Source organism: Acomys russatus, chromosome 31 (genome assembly GCF_903995435.1).
Source record: "Acomys russatus chromosome 31, mAcoRus1.1, whole genome shotgun sequence".
NCBI lineage: Eukaryota > Metazoa > Chordata > Mammalia > Rodentia > Muridae > Acomys > Acomys russatus.
The window spans coordinates 3,832,117-3,847,439 of NC_067167.1; the positions used below are offsets into that span (position 1 = coordinate 3,832,117).

The following is a 15,323-nucleotide window of genomic DNA, read 5'->3' on the forward strand; positions in this document are numbered from 1 at the left end:
AAAAAAAAAAAAAACAAAAAAAAAAACAAAACAAAACAAAAAAACAACCCACATTGTGGGACTGGAGCGATGGTTCAGCAGTAACTCACATCACCTGTAACTCCCGCTGGAGGGGACTCGACGCCCTCTGCTGGCCTCGTCGGACGCGGCGCGCATGTGGCTGATACACGTGCTTTTTGAAAAATTAAAAATAACTTGAAAATCGGGACTGCTGAACCTTGGCGGGTCTTTGTCTCTTACGTTCGGCGCGCGCCCCCTGCTGGTCAGAAAAGCCTCCACACGCGGCACATGGCTCCCGATTGGCTGCGAGTCACTTTCCGTACCCGCTTGGGAAATGTAGTCCGTGGAGGGTGAGGAGCCACGTTTATTTTTTGCCTGAGCGGGCACGGAAACCGGAATTACGTCACTACATTGGCCAGGGTTGCTTGCGGCGTGTCCCCTAACGTGCCCTTACGCGAGGAAAATACTTTTATCTGCTTTTCAGCTCGGATGTCGCAACGCTCTCTGGGAAGTGTAGTCTTTTTTCGGCTTCACGCTTTTTCTTGCGTGCTCTGCGGCAAAGCTTGGCGTGCAGCTTTACATGCTGGGAACTAGAGCCTTTCAATGGCTACCTCCGGCTACGATGCACCTCGCCCACGTTCTCAGAGCTGGAGCACAGATTTCTGGGCATTCTTTTAGGACAGTAGCGCACTTGCCCATATTTCCTAGCGTCGCAGACGCTAATGCCCGTATAGCCTCGCATGACGCAATAGCAGCCGTTCAGCAGCTTGTTTTCTATCCCTATGCTCGTTCAGTAGCTTGTTTTCTATCCCTAAGATCCGTAACTGAAAACAAAATTCTCACCATGCCCTGGCTCGTAGCTGGCTTCGGAAATGTAGCCCTTTATGACTGGGTGTACCCCTGCACTCCCTGTGCCGTAATGTCAGAAATAGCCTCAAATTTCCCGCGGTTCCAGGAGGCTTGCCACCTCGACAATTTAATGGGAAATGTCATTTCCAGGGAGGAGAGCGCTTGCTCTTTCTATAGACTCTTGCCGTTGAAAGTAACTGGAAATACGCCATCATATACCCTAGGGTCACACACTTTATAGCCTCGCATAGTAGGTATTGAAAACCGAGAGGCTTTCTGAGAAACGTCCTTCTGGGAACCGAGCGCGAACATGCTTCCTGCAGGCTCCGCCTTAGACTTGGTCCCAGGACCAGCGTCACCAAATTTCCCAGGGTCGCATTGACCATTTGCCTTGCTTGGAGCAAATTGCGGTCAGCTCTCTCTACGCCTTTCGGGAAATGTAGTCTTTTCCTCCACTCTGCTCTCTCAGTATTTTCCGGCGAGTGATCGCTCCTGGGACTCCATTTCCCGGCATGCCCGCGACCCCCGTCGCGGCGGCCATTTTGTTCCGCCTGGAGGCCCGCTAAGATGGCAGCCGGGGAGAAGGTGAAGGTTGTCTCCTGCGATCGGCGGCCCGGCTAGAGCCGGCAGCGTCGCTCCCAAGCATGGATCTGCACACGGCAGTGTACAATGCGGCGCACGACGGCAAGCTGCTGTTGCTGCAGAAGCTGCTGGCAGGCCGCGGCCGCGAGGAGCTGGACGAGCTGCTGGGTGAGGTGGCGGGCGGCGGCACCCCGCTGCTGATCGCGGCGCGCCGCGGGCACCTGGACGTGGTGGAGTATCTGGTGGACCACTGCGGCGCCAGCGTGGAGGCGGGCGGCTCCGTGCACTTCGATGGCGAGACCATTGAGGGCGCCCCGCCGCTCTGGGCAGCGTCAGCGGCGGGCCACCTGGCCGTGGTGCGTAGCCTGCTGCGCCGGGGCGCCTCGGTCAACCGCACCACGCGCACCAACTCCACGCCGCTGCGCGCCGCCTGCTTCGACGGCCACCTGGACGTGGTGCGCTACCTGGTGGGCGAGCACAAGGCGGACCTGGAGGTCGCCAACCGCCACGGCCACACGTGCCTCATGATCTCCTGCTACAAGGGCCACCGCGAGATCGCGCGCTACCTGCTGGAGCGCGGCGCGCAGGTAAACCGGCGCAGCGCCAAGGGCAACACTGCCCTGCACGACTGCGCCGAATCTGGCAGCCTGGAGATCTTGCAACTGCTGCTGGGCTGCCACGCGCGCATGGAGCGCGACGGCTATGGCATGACCCCGCTGCTGGCCGCCAGCGTCACCGGGCACACAAACATCGTGGAGTATCTCATCCAAGAGCAGCCCGGTCACGGGCAGCTCTCAGGGGCAGAGCTGAGCAGGGAAGGCGGCTCCTCCTCCCAGGGGCCAGACAGCCGCTGTTCCACCCCGGAGGAAGCAGAACCTTACGAGAGCTGCTGCCCTACTAGCCGGGAAGCGGCCGTGGAAGCTTTGGAGCTACTGGGAGCCACCTATGTGGATAAGAAAAGAGATCTGCTTGGAGCCTTAAAGCACTGGAGAAGGGCGATGGAACTCCGCCACCAGGGTGGGGACTACCTTCCCAAGCCCGAGCCCCAGCAGCTGGTTCTGGCCTATGACTATTCCAGGGAGGTGACCACACCCCAGGAGCTGGAGGCCCTCATCACAGATCCCGATGAGATGCGGATGCAGGCACTACTTATACGGGAGAGGATCCTGGGCCCCTCACACCCTGACACTTCATACTATATAAGGTACCGGGGTGCCGTCTATGCGGACTCTGGAAATTTTGAGCGCTGTATCCGTCTGTGGAAGTATGCCTTGGACATGCAACAGAGCAACCTGGAACCCCTGAGCCCCATGACAGCCAGCAGCTTCCTGTCGTTCGCAGAGCTGTTCTCCTACGTGCTGCAGGACCGCTCAGCCAAAGGCAACCTGGGGATGCAGCTCGGCTTTGCCGACCTCATGGGTGTGCTCAGCAAAGGGGTCCGGGAAGTGGAGCGGGCTCTGCAGCTGTCCAAGGAGCCAGGGGACTCGGCACAGTTTACCAAAGCCATTGCTATCATCCTCCACCTGCTGTACCTGCTCGAGAAGGTGGAGTGCACCCCCAGCCAGGAACATCTCAAGCACCAGACGGTCTACCGCCTCCTCAAGTGTGCCCCTCGAGGCAAGAACGGCTTTACCCCACTGCACATGGCGGTGGACAAGGAGACCACCAACGTGGGCCGGTACCGTGTGGGCGTCTTCCCCTCGCTGCACGTGGTCAAGGTGTTGCTGGACTGCGGAGCCGACCCAGACAGCCGAGATTTTGACAACAACACCCCACTGCACATTGCTGCCCAGAACAACTGCCCGGCCATCATGGACGCACTCATCGAAGCTGGGGCCCACATGGACGCCACCAATGCCTTCAAGAAAACTGCCTACGAGCTGCTGGACTCGAAGCTGCTGGCGAAGAGCACCGTGCAGCCCTTCAATTACATTACACTACAGTGCCTGGCTGCCCGCGCCCTGGACAGGAACAAGGTCCCTTATAAGGGCTTTATCCCAGAGGAGCTGGAGGCCTTCATCCAGTTACACTGAGCCTGGCCCGGCCACCAGTGTCTGCTTTGGCCTTCTCCAAGCAGGAGCATCCTGTCCCCTTGGCCTACTGGCAGTGGGGGTGCAGTGGAGTGAGCCCCGCTGTTGATTCTAGAAGCCTTAAAGGGTCACATGGTAGGAAGATGGCCTTTCTCCCTGGAGATGCTAAACGATGTCAGTGGCATCTCTATGGGTCTGGAGGCCTCTGCTCTGTCACCCAGGCCCCAGCCAATTTGTACTGGAGTCCTGTGCACCAGCCCTGGTCAAGATGGGGTCAGAAGTCTGGAAGCGCAGTGAGCAAAAGGCTCCTTCCTGCGGTGGGCACCCACCACCTAGATGTGTGCGGTTGGTTTGTCATTTACTGAGCAGGTGGGCAGCAGCCTGGAGCCCACCATCTGAGGTGTTTGCTCTGTCTTTTTTTTTTTCCCCCCCCTCTGGTTTCTGCTTGTTCAACTTAGTAATGACTTAGTTTGAAGTTGCCAGCACTTTGCGGTGGCCACAGCTAAGAGCAGCGCGAGTTGTAAGCGCAGATCTGTGACAGAGGTCCTGAGAAGCCTCGTCATGCCCATGGTGGTCAGAGAGAGCACTGTCCCCAAGAAGGCTGAGAGCAGGCCTTTAACCCCAGCACTCAGGAGACAGAGGCAAGTCTCAATAAAGATACCATGTCTCGAAAAACCAAAAAAAAAAAAAAAGGCCCAGAGCAAGTGGCAGGAGCAACACCAGGCAGACACCATGCCTCCAGGCCCAACTTTAGGTTATAGCAGTGATGACCTGGCAGGTGCTGCAGCCACTGGGTTCACATCCGTGCCACATTGGTCCTGTTTCCCCTTCCCTGAGGAACTGACCCAAGGTCTTCATGAGGAGTCCCTAGTATCCCTGACAGCTGCAGGGAAGACTAGGGAAGGTAGGGAGCTGCCAGCCAGGGCTGCGATGGATCCATGTGGTACCAGCCTGACCCACGTGGGGCCCTGAGTGCAGCCCAGCACCACAAAAACAAAAACCACTGAACAGCTGCCTTGACTCCACCAGCTCTTTCCCTGTGTGTGTGCATGATTGCGGTGTGTGATCCACCCTGGATCATTCATGCCGAGGCAGGAGGTGCACATCCTCAGCCTGTAGCAACCAGCTGCAGGGAGAGGAAGTCATGTGTAGAGGGGCCGGTTTCGCCCAGCCATTGGTGCCACATAAGCTGTTCCTCGAAGACATCAGTGTGTGATTGCAGTGTTAGGTAGGTTCTCTGTACAAACCAAGCTTTAGCCTTACTGGGCAGGACCTCGCTGCCCCGCCCTGCCGAAGCTCAGGGCAAACGGGAACCTCTGTGAGTCTTGGAACTGATATTTATGGATTAAAATGCAGGTATGTGAAGAAATCTGCTTAACCGTTCTTTGATGTGGTCAGGTTGTGGGTGGTGGCACAGACCCGCCGTCTCAGCACTTCCGAGGCTGAGGCAGGAGGATCATACATTGGAGGCAATGCTGGAGTAGAGCGAGAGTTAATGTATAGTCTGGTGCTAACATAATGAAGCAGTATTTTAAGGCCCCTACACTCTCAAAACCATCTCCTATGCTGTATGATACTAGTGAGCATTTACTGAGCCCCTACTGCCCGCCAGGTGTTCAAATGCCCCGCCTGCCCACAGCAGCTGCCTTTTCATGTAGCTGTTCCCATTTAGGTATCAGGGGGAGCAAGGCTAGCCAAGTGAAGACCACAAGGGGTGTGCCCAGGGACACAGCACATGCGAAAAGGTCAGACTCAAACCCTCCATCTCAGCAGGTGTCCAGATCCATTCCCCTGCCTCAGCACCTTGAGCATCTGTCTCATGGGTCCTTGCAGAACCACTGACCCCCTCTGCCCTACGCCAAATTTAGAAGAATAACTATGTGAGCCCCATGTTCTGTACAGGGTCAGAATACAAAGCGCTGCCTCGGGCCAGGCTATGGTGGACAGTCTTCTGGGAGGTTTGATCTGGCAGTTCCCAGTGGCTCCTTCCAGCTGGGTTCGCCCTGGTAAGAGCAGCAGGGTCAAAGGACAGATTTCCTACAAAGCCCCCTCCCCTGCGTTCTACCCAGCCTTACCAATAACTGTACAGGCCTATGTCTCTTGTACTCCCTCTTATCAATCACAACAGCCTGTGGGGGGGGGGCTGTGGTGATTGGTTTAACAGGTAGCCTGGAGACCCTGTGGTCAGATGGTAGACTTCCTGGGAGAGTTAAGAGAGACTAACGGTAGGGTGTGGTGGCAGAGGCAGGGGCATCTCTCTGAGTGTAAGGTCCTCCTGGTCTACATAACCCCATGACAGCCAGAACTACTGAGAGAGACCCACCTCCCCCCAAAATAACAAAAAACAAAAATGACTGCTGGAGGGATGGCGCTAAGTGCCAGCCACCTGTGAGGCTCCAGTTCAGCCCCTCAGCACGACACCAGTGGTGAGTGGGCAGATAGACCTGGAGCAAGGGAGGGAGGCCCACTCCACCCCACCCCCAGCTGGTCTCCGTTCATGTGGATCAGGGCAGTGGCACAGCCTGTCCCTGTGGGCTGCACCAGTGCCTGGCATTTCTAGGTAGGGAGCGTCCCGACCTCAGGTTAAACATAGCCCAGCTCAGAACCACCCAGCTGAACCTTGGGCCCAAGGGGATGACAGGAGGATTGACAGCCCAGCAGGTGTGGGTTGGAGGCTGTGGCCAGCACTTGCTGTGCTGCAGAGGAGATGGTGGGCTTGGCTCTGCACGTTTGAGATGCCACCCTCAGCCCTGACGACTTGTTAAAGCCTGTCAGGAAGTGAGCTTGAGCCAGATACACTGCCACACCTTCAATCACAGCCCTCCAGAGGCAGGGGGATCTCTGTGAGTTCCAGGACAGCTAGTGCTACACAGTGAGGCCCTCTCTCAGGAGCAAAAACAACCAACCAGCCGTGGTGGCGCACGCCTTTGATCCCGGCACTTGGGAGGCAGAGGCAGGTGGATCTCTGAGTTCCAGGCCAGCCTGGTCTATAAAGTCAGTCCAGGACAGACAGAGAAACCCTGTCTTGGGGGAAAAAAAAAAAAAAAAACAACAAGAAGTGAGCCTGATTGACCCTGACCTTCAGAAGCTTCCCAGGTTACCCTCTGCGTCTAGGCCACTGCCTCCCCAGGCTATTTCCTTCTCAGCCAATTGCTGGTGGGGAGTGGGGGGTGCATGTGAGTGTAGTACCTGAGGGCCAGACAAGTCCACCCACGTGCAGCTGGAGTTACAGTGGATGTGAGCCACCTGGTGTGGGTGCTGGCACTGTACACTTAACCACTGAACCACCTTAGGCAAGGTCTGCATTCATGTAGCCCAGGCTGGCCTTGAACTCCTGATACTACTGTCTCTTGAGAGTACTGGGTCACAGGTATGTGCCATCACGCTCAGTTTACAAAACTGACCCTTTTCACATCTACAATCAGTGGGTTTTTTTTTTTTTAATTTATTTATTTTATGTCTATGAATATTCTGTTTTCATGCACACCAGAAGAGGAAATCAGATCCCATTACAGATGGTTTTGAGCCACCATGTGGTTGCTGGGAATTGAACTCAGGACCTCTGGAAGAGCAGCCAGTGCTCTCAACCACTGAAGCATCTCTCCAGCTCCCAAATCAGTGGTTTTTAGGGTATCTTCCGGGCACCCCCAGAGGCTGAGTTCAGGCCTGGGATGTGGTAAGCACTTGTGAGCTTGGAGCTCTGGGACCCACCCCAAGCCCTGGGATACTTGTTAAAAACTGTAAAGTTTACTTAAACTCAGTGGCTGCAGTTGAATAGGATGAGTAAGGCCAGGGTCACCAGCAACAGTCAGAAGAACGGGACAGGAGAAATCAGTACAAAAGCCCCAGAGCAGCGGACACAGGACTGACTAGCTCACATCTGGTGTGGGGTCTGAGAGCCTCCACTGCTGGATGCTGAGCCCAAATCCTTTTCACACCCCTAGGAGTCTGGCTGCCTCCCGATGCTGCTTGAAAGGCCCGAGCCACACACAGGCTAAAAATAAAAGCCCCACTCTGGCATCTCATAGGAGGCTCTTCTCTTTGGGCACCAACTCAACATAGGACAGCAGCTTGCAGTCTTGGAGATTGACTCCACCCTCTCCATGCCTCAGTTTCTCTATCTGGGAGATGGGGGAGGAGCATCATACCCCTCCCAGGGCCCAGGCTGCTATCTTTGGTGCCCCCAATTGAAAGGGCTGTTCACTGCAGCGCTGCCTTGGCACACCCAACCACCTCCCACACTCCAAGCATCCTGTAGCTGAGGTTGACCTTGAACTCGTGATCTGCTGAGGATGGAGTCCCCCCCACAGCTGAGATGAGCCCACTGAGGGACCCCTGGGCCCCTTAGAGCCTCTTGGTCCTCCAGGATGCCTCTCTAGGAGCTGCCTGAGGTACCTACTGTGCCTTCAGCATCCTCACCATTGCTGACTAGAGGTCTGGGCTCAGCCAGATGGAAGCAAGAACCACAGAAGGCGTCCTTGGCATACAGTAGGTGCCTAGCAGAAATTGTGTGAGCAGGCACATGTGTGCACATGTTAGGGGGTCCAGGGAGCATCAGTGTTTCAGGAGCTGCTCACCTTGCCTCTTTGATGATTTGTTGGGATTTTGCGTTTGTGTGCCTGACTCTGGGGAGTTGGTACTCTTGGGTACCTGGGATTAAACTCAGGCCAGCAGGCTTTGCTGCAAGGGTCTGCTAACTGAGCCCTCTAGTGACCATGGTTGGTTTTAAGCTGACCTCACTGACCCTGCAGCAGAGTTGCCTGGACTGCCTGGGAATCCCGGAGTCCTTCCTGCTGCCTCTGCCTCCCCAGCACAGGGACCACAGGCAAACGCCAGCTGTTTTATTCATGCTCGAGGCTCAAGTTCAAGTCCTAAGCCCCAAATTAAGGGTTTTTTATTTTTATTATTTAATTTTAATTTATGTGCATTGGTGTGAGGGTGTCAGATCTTGGAGTTACAGACAGTTGTGAACTTCCATATCGGTGCTGGGAATTGAAGCCAGGTCCTTTCGAAGAGCAGGCAGTGCTCTTAAGCACTGAGCCATCTCTCCAGCCCCAGTAATGGGTTTTTAAAGAGGTGGCTGAGGGCCTGGAGGTGGTGGCGCACACCTTTAATCCCAGCACTGGGGAGGCGAGAAGCAGGCAGATCGCTGTGAGTTCAAGGCCAGCCTGATCTACAGAGTGAGTTCTAGGACAGACAGGGCTACACAGAGAAACTGTCTTGAAAAAACAAAAACAAAAGAGGGGCCAAAACGCCCCTATAAAGACTCTGGATATGCAGTGTGTGTGTGTGTGTGTGTGTGTGTGTGTGTGTGTGTGTGTGTGTGTGTGTGCGTGCGCACGCGTGTACTTTTATGGGTAGTTTGCCTGCATAGGCCAGAAGAAGGTGTTGGATGCCCTAGGACCAGCATTACAGATGGCTGTGAGCTGCCACTTTTGTACTTGGAATGGAACACAGGTCCTCTGCAAGAGCAGCCGGTGCTCTAACCACTGAGCTGTCCTGCCAGCTCCGAGAGCTTAAGGAAATTTAAGAGGGAGTCAGGGAGGAATCTAGCGGGGAGAGCTTTCCAGCCAGTCACAAAGGTCCCTGGCACACCTAAGACAGGAGGGAACTGGCTGGAAGAAGAAGGGCAGCCAGCAGGAGGGGGAAGGGGGGAGGGGGAGGGCAGGTCACCCCCCCCCCCCCCCCCCCCCCCCGCACACACTCACAGCGACCTCCAGCAGTGCACTCCCTGCTGAGGGGGTGGGGGCTTCACCCAGGCCTCCCTCCAAATCCTTTTCTGCTACAGAAGCTGTGGGAACCCAGTGTGGGCAGAAGCCAGGAGGGCCTTGGCAAATGACACAACTTCCTCCTTTCGGTTCCTTGAGGAGGGCCCTTGGGGTGACTGGAGCCAGGTCATGGTAACCTTGGACTCGCCCAGCAGCGTGCTGCAGGCCTAGGAAGGGAGGTTGCCAGATGCTTCTAGAGCAAGCTACAAAGGAGCAGGAGACGGCCCTGGCTTCCTGCCTCACCCCAGCTGGCTACAAATCCATAAGCACACAAGTCCCCAAGAGACCCCTCTGCTGCCTGTGTTAGGCCACACACCTAAGGCCACCAGGCCTCACCCCCCGGAGTTTGATCCTAACGGAAAGAGAGGACTGACCTCCGCACACATGATCACACACAAAATAAGTGTAAAAGCACATTTGTCACACATTCTGCCCTGTAAAAACCCAGGCACACCCATGGTGTGTGACTCTGCTGCAAAATAAGACCATGGGCTTGGAAAGAACATTTGTAAAACAAATAAGGTTTCCTTAAGAACATCCAACATGCCAGGCGAAGTGGCGCACGCCTTTAATCCCAGCACATCAGGAGGCAGAGGCAAGTGGATCACTGTGAGTTCGAGGCCAGCCTGGTCTACAAAGTGAGTCTAGGACAGCCAAGACAACACAGAAACCCTGTCTCGAAAAAACAAAAAACAAAAGAACACCCAACCTGAATCGCGGTGCTCCAGAGGAGAGTCAAGGCTAGCCTGATCTACATAGTGGGTTACAGGGCTGCATAGTGACACCCTGTGCCTGCCACCCTCCATAAAAGCCAGGACAGGCTTTGAGCAGAGATTGGCCTTTTGAATCCCCAGCTGGGTAGTGACACCAGGCTGAGGCTGCCACCAGGGAACATAAGACGGGGAGGGGGGGGCACCATGGACCTCAAACAATGTTCAGTGTGGTTCTAGCCCCTCAGAGACTTCCTCCTTCCAGAAGCTTCCTTCAATCACTCCACCCATCACAGCCCTAAGGCTGTGAACATATGAACACAAATGGCCTCTCTGTGCCCTAGTGCTAGCACATGTGTACACAGCAGGTACTAGATAGTGGCTCAGAAGCAGAGCACTTGACTAGCAACACAAGTAAATTTAAAAAGGGAAAAAATTTAAAAAGGGGGAAAAAAGGGTTTTTTTTTGACTTGAGACAAGGTTTCCCATAGCCCAGGCTAGCCTCAAACTTGTTAAGTAGATGAAGTTGGCCTTGGACTCTTGATCTCTTTTCTGCCTCCCAAGTGCCAGGGCGATTATATTTCTTGATTTATTGTGGGCGTGTGCACGTGCAGCTGTGTGAAGGTCAGAGGACAGCTTGCAGGAGTCGGTTCTCCCCTTCTGCCTGCCATGTGGTCATGAGGCCACATGGCAAGTGTCTTTACCAGCGGAGCCATCTCTCAGGACTCCTAAATCCAGTGGAAGTGACTTGTCTACCCAGTTCCCCTCGCCCCCTCCCTCCCATGGCTCCCCTAACGTGCCCACACGCATGCACGCACACTCACGCGCACGCACGACACAGAGACACAGACACACACACACAGGAGCTTGCTTCTTCCAAGACCCTTCAGCTTTCCAAGGTGTCCCCTGGCTTCTCTCACTGCTGCCTCCGTTTACACTCCCCCCTCCCCCCCCAGTGGAGAGCCCAGCACCCTCCCATCCACCACTGCCGAGGCCCTCATTTACATTGTGCCCCAAGGAACCTCAGAACTGCCACGCTGGGGTTTCACTTCAGGTCTGTAATGCACAGAACAGCTCTGACAAGGTCTGACTCAGAGAATAAAATAATGCTCGCGCAAGCGGGCCAAGTGACTCATCCGCTCCGCCCTTGGCTGTTTATGAAGACGCCTGGGACAGGCCCCGCAAGCTTGGCCGTCTGTGGAGAAGTGCACAGTTGCTGGCTTTTTGCGTTAAACCCTCCTCAGTTCTAAGTAGAGTGGTGTTGTGGGCCAGGATTCAGCGCTGGGTCTTAGTTTTCCCCATCTGTAAAATGAGTCCACATTTCGCAGAGGCCTGTTTGGAGGGTTGAGTTGTGTGGGCAAGTCACAACCTCAGGAATGCGGAGAATGTCTGCCTAGCCTGCAGGAACAGCAGGAGCCCAAGTGCTGAGCACCATAAACCCAGCGCTAGGAGCTAGAGGCAGGAGGAGGATCAGAAAGTCTTTGGCTACACATTGAGTTCCAGGTCAGCCTGCAGTAAAACGGACCCTGCCTCAAAAACTAATTAAACAAACTGGACAGTGGTGGTGCATGCCTTTAATCCCAGCACTTGGGAAGCAGAGGCAGGTGGATCTTTGTGAGTTTGAGGCCACAGGAACTGCCAGAGCTCTGCTGCACAGAAAAACCCTGTCTCAAAAGACCAGAATAATAATAATAATAATAATAATAATAATAATAATAATAATAATAATAATAATAATAATAATAATAATAATAATAATTTGTTAATACTAATAATAATCAGCCGGGCAGTGGTGGTGCACACCTTTAATCCCAGCACTCAGAAGGCAGAGGCAGGTGGATCTCTGCGAGTTCAAGGCCAGCCTGGTCTACAAAGCGAGTCCAGGACAGCCAAGGCTACACAGAGAAACCCTGTCTCGAAAAACCAACCAAACAAACAACAAACAAAAAAAACCAAAAAATTTTAATGTATAGGGTGGGTTTGACGTGTTTTGGAGAGGAGGACTCCTGGAGAAAGTGGATGGGGCAAATGGGGCAGAAATTGTCCTCTGACCCCTACACATGCCCTGGCATACATACACTACATAAATAAATGCACACAAAAGAATAAAAATCACTGCAAACTTCCAGTGTCTTTTTCTCCTTCTTCCCTGACATTCCAAGACTTCCTAAGATATGGCCGCCATGCCCTCCAAAAGACTACGTTTCCCTGAATTTCTTGCAGCAGACGACCACGTGGCCTGCATTTACCAATGGGATGAGAATCTATTTACATAATTTCCGGTTCCTGCCACTCAGGATGGGGGCTGGCATGCCTCCTTTCCCAGCAGCAGAGCTGGAGTCTTCGGCTTGTTCAGGGAGGGTGGGGACGCCGGCTTGTGATTCATCTATCCATAGCTTTATTATAAAGACAGGACCCTCTCCCTGTGCCCCAGCACTAGAGAGACCCCGTGGACAGTATATGCCACCGTGAAGGGAGGTTACGTGGCCTCGCTGAGGGCACCTCAGAGCCACTATCCTCTTGTCCACCTAGGGGATGCAAGCTGGAGTCCCACAGAATCCTGTCCAGTGTTCAAATGGGTCTTCCCTGCTTTGGCGTCCCAAGCTGGGTCCAAGTTCTGGCCACTGTGGGGGCCGAGGCAGAATGGCTACTCTGGGACTAGGTGAAATCCAACCTAGCCACTCTAGCAATCTAGGTGGGGGGACCAACCTAATCACTAAGGTGGGCTGCAACATGATCACTCTGGAGTCTCAAGGGGTCCCCCCTGGTCACTCAGATGGCCCTGGTAGGGTTCCTCCAAGCACTCAGTGTTGCCACCGGACGCCTGGGCCCCTGTCTGGCCCCACATGTGGTTGTTAACGCCCAGCTGAACCATCTGGGCATGATGAATAATGAGAGGCTGAGGTCCCGGTGGAGTCTGGGGGGCTGGGGAGGAGGCTGATGGGAAGGATCCGGAATGTGGGGGAGACGGAGGCTGCGGGAAACACGGAGGCTGCGGGAAACACGGAGGCTGCGGGAAACACGGAGGCTGCGGGAAACACGGAGGCTGCGGGAAACACGGAGGCTGCGGGAAACACGGAGGCTGTGAGAAAACTGGGGTACTGGCCTGCTGTGGATATGAACGTCCCTGCCAACTGGGGAAGGATGTAGGAACCCCCAGGGACAAGTCTTTCCTGAAGGCCACCTCTAGTCTGTTCACCTCCGCTTGCCAGGCGTTGTAACTGTGGGCATAAGCTAAGTAGGCAGCAGACATGGCAGTCACCCTCTGCCGCTCGCCCTCCAGCTGTGTGCTCCACTCCCTGAGGGCTCTGGCCTCCTGCTCTTTCTTCCAGCGGACCCAGTGTTCCCGGAGCTTCTGTGGTTTGAAGGTGTTCGCCACCTTCCTGGCAAAGACTGGGGAGTGTTCATCCAGCCACACGAGGCTGTGGAGCAGGCTGGTTGTGTCAGGGCTGAGCTGGGCCCGTGAGCACTCTAGAGGGAGGAGGGGGATCACGCAGTCCTGCCTCCCAGACTGTGTGAGGCTGTTCATGAGAGCGTGGTTGACTTGGTGCAGGCTCAGGCGACAATCGAAGCTGGCAGTCAGGAGGAGGACGGTGAACCCCGAGTGGTCTATGGCATCCTGGAAGCAATGCAGCTCACCACGCCCAGGCATCTGAAATTCCTCACAGAAGGTAGCCCCATCAGGCACCCCAAGGGTCTCCAGCTTCTCCCGGATCCGTAGGGCCACATGTTCATCAGCCCTGGCATGGATAACCACGAAGTTATAGAATTTCCGCTCAGCTATTTCCGAGTGTCCCTGAACAGGGGGTGTCGAGACAGGGGGTGTCGAGGCAGGGGGTGTTGAGGCAGGGGGAGCAGAGCTGCTGTTGGAGGAGGAGATGGAGGACGGAGGGGAGACTTGGGGGGACGGTGGCTGGGCAGGAGGGCTAGGCATGGTGTTGTGCAGAGCATCATCTCCTGCAGAAACCTGAGGTGACTTCTGACTTGCGATAGACTGCTTTCTAGCACCTTCCACAGCGGACGGCAGGGGAGCTGCTGCAGACACCTCCGTGCATTCGATGGGGCAGTGGACAGCCACATCTGGAGCAGCAGGGGAGTCAGGGAGGATGTCCGGAGCCACCTCTGGAGACACCTCTGGGGCCCCAGTTCTGTGTGGTGACCCCAAGGAGATGCTGGTCTCCACCGGCGAGGGCCAGCTCACCTCCTCAGGTTCTTGGCAGCCTGCGGGGACGAGCTGAGGCTCCGGGGTGCCCACATGTGTATCGCACAGCTTGCTGGGCCCATGGGTTCCACGGTGTGGAGAGAGGAAGGGCAGAGTGGGTGACTGGCTGATCTCTAGGTGGCTGGCTACCGAGGCAATGCTGCCGGTGGAGTGTAAAGAAAGCCCCTGGCTCCAGTCCGGTGTGTCAATGGGACGAGGCTGGCTTCTGGTGACTGAAGGGGATGTTGAAGACGGCAGCAGGGAACCGTGATCAGAATGGAGTCTCTGCAAGCCATCAGGTCCCCCCATGATGTCTGAACTGCACCGGTCCCAGGCCTCGTTCTCCAGTTGGCTCAACTGGTGGTTACCCTGGGAGGCGAGGTCACGGACGGCCACCTGGTAAGCCATGTCCCTTGCGGAGGCCGGACACAGGTTCTCCTCAGCCAGCAGGTGATATAGTCGAGCCACTGTCCATGACAAGTCTGGAGGCTCCTCGGGGCCCTCTGTGCTGTCCGTGCCTGCCCACTGGTGGGCTACCAGCTGGGTCACTGTGTTGGCCTTCAAGGCCTCCAAGGAGATCCTGGCCTCTGTGTCCTGGCCCAGAGCCAAGAGCACCATGGCGTGGAGCAGCTTGGACTCCTGGCTGCCCGGATGTACACTCCCTAGTTTGTGTTTCAGGTAGGCCAGCCTATCCTTTCCCACAGCTCCTAGAAGTTCAAAGACACCATGGAGTGACGGGCCTTGGTTGGCCATGGATAGAGCAGGATGAATCCTGGAGCCACAGAGGCTGGGGTGGGTGGAGACATGTTCCGAACCAACAGCCTCCTGAACAGCTGTGTCCCCGCCCTGCTGCAGGGAATCCTGGAGGGTGACACCGCAGACCTGCAGAAGTGGGAGTTCATAGTGACTTTCCAAACAAGATGGTGTGCCCTTTAACCACCCCCACCCCCAGCCCTGGGAAGCAGAGGCAGGGGGAATTGCTGTGAGTTCCAGGCCAGCCAGGACTGTATAGGGAGATGTCTCCAAATCCACAAGAGGGGCTGGGGTCAGCGCTACACGTGCTGGCCAAGCATTCATGGAACGACGGGCTCCACGCCCAGCATTGCACAAACCACCTGTGGTGAGAAGTGACCGCCGTGAACCAGTGGGTGAGTGGATGCTGGAGCTGGCATGATGTTCTTAA

General features: G+C 55.5%; 2 protein-coding genes across 2 annotated transcripts; one reads left to right on the top strand and one right to left on the bottom strand.

The window, feature by feature from the left end:
* Positions 1 to 1,377: 1,377 nt before the first annotated feature.
* Positions 1,378 to 3,512, top strand: Fem1a (fem-1 homolog A). The gene has a single exon (XM_051172916.1). It carries the CDS (start codon positions 1,494 to 1,496, stop codon positions 3,462 to 3,464), a length of 1,971 nt encoding a protein of 656 aa, XP_051028873.1. The 5' UTR covers positions 1,378 to 1,493; the 3' UTR covers positions 3,465 to 3,512.
* Positions 3,513 to 12,625: 9,113 nt separating this feature from the next.
* Positions 12,626 to 15,026, bottom strand: Ticam1 (TIR domain containing adaptor molecule 1). The gene has a single exon (XM_051139837.1). The coding sequence runs from the start codon at positions 14,891 to 14,893 to the stop codon at positions 12,677 to 12,679; it is 2,217 nt and encodes a 738-aa protein (XP_050995794.1). The 5' UTR covers positions 14,894 to 15,026; the 3' UTR covers positions 12,626 to 12,676.
* Between the last annotated feature and the right edge of the window lie 297 nt (positions 15,027 to 15,323).

What these genes read in the sequence shown, in the direction of transcription:
- Fem1a (XM_051172916.1), top strand. Translation starts at nt 1,494, where the DNA reads ATGGATCTGCACACGGCAGTGTACAATGCGGCGCACGACGGCAAGCTG.
- Ticam1 (XM_051139837.1), bottom strand. Translation starts at nt 14,893, where the DNA reads ATGGCCAACCAAGGCCCGTCACTCCATGGTGTCTTTGAACTTCTAGGA.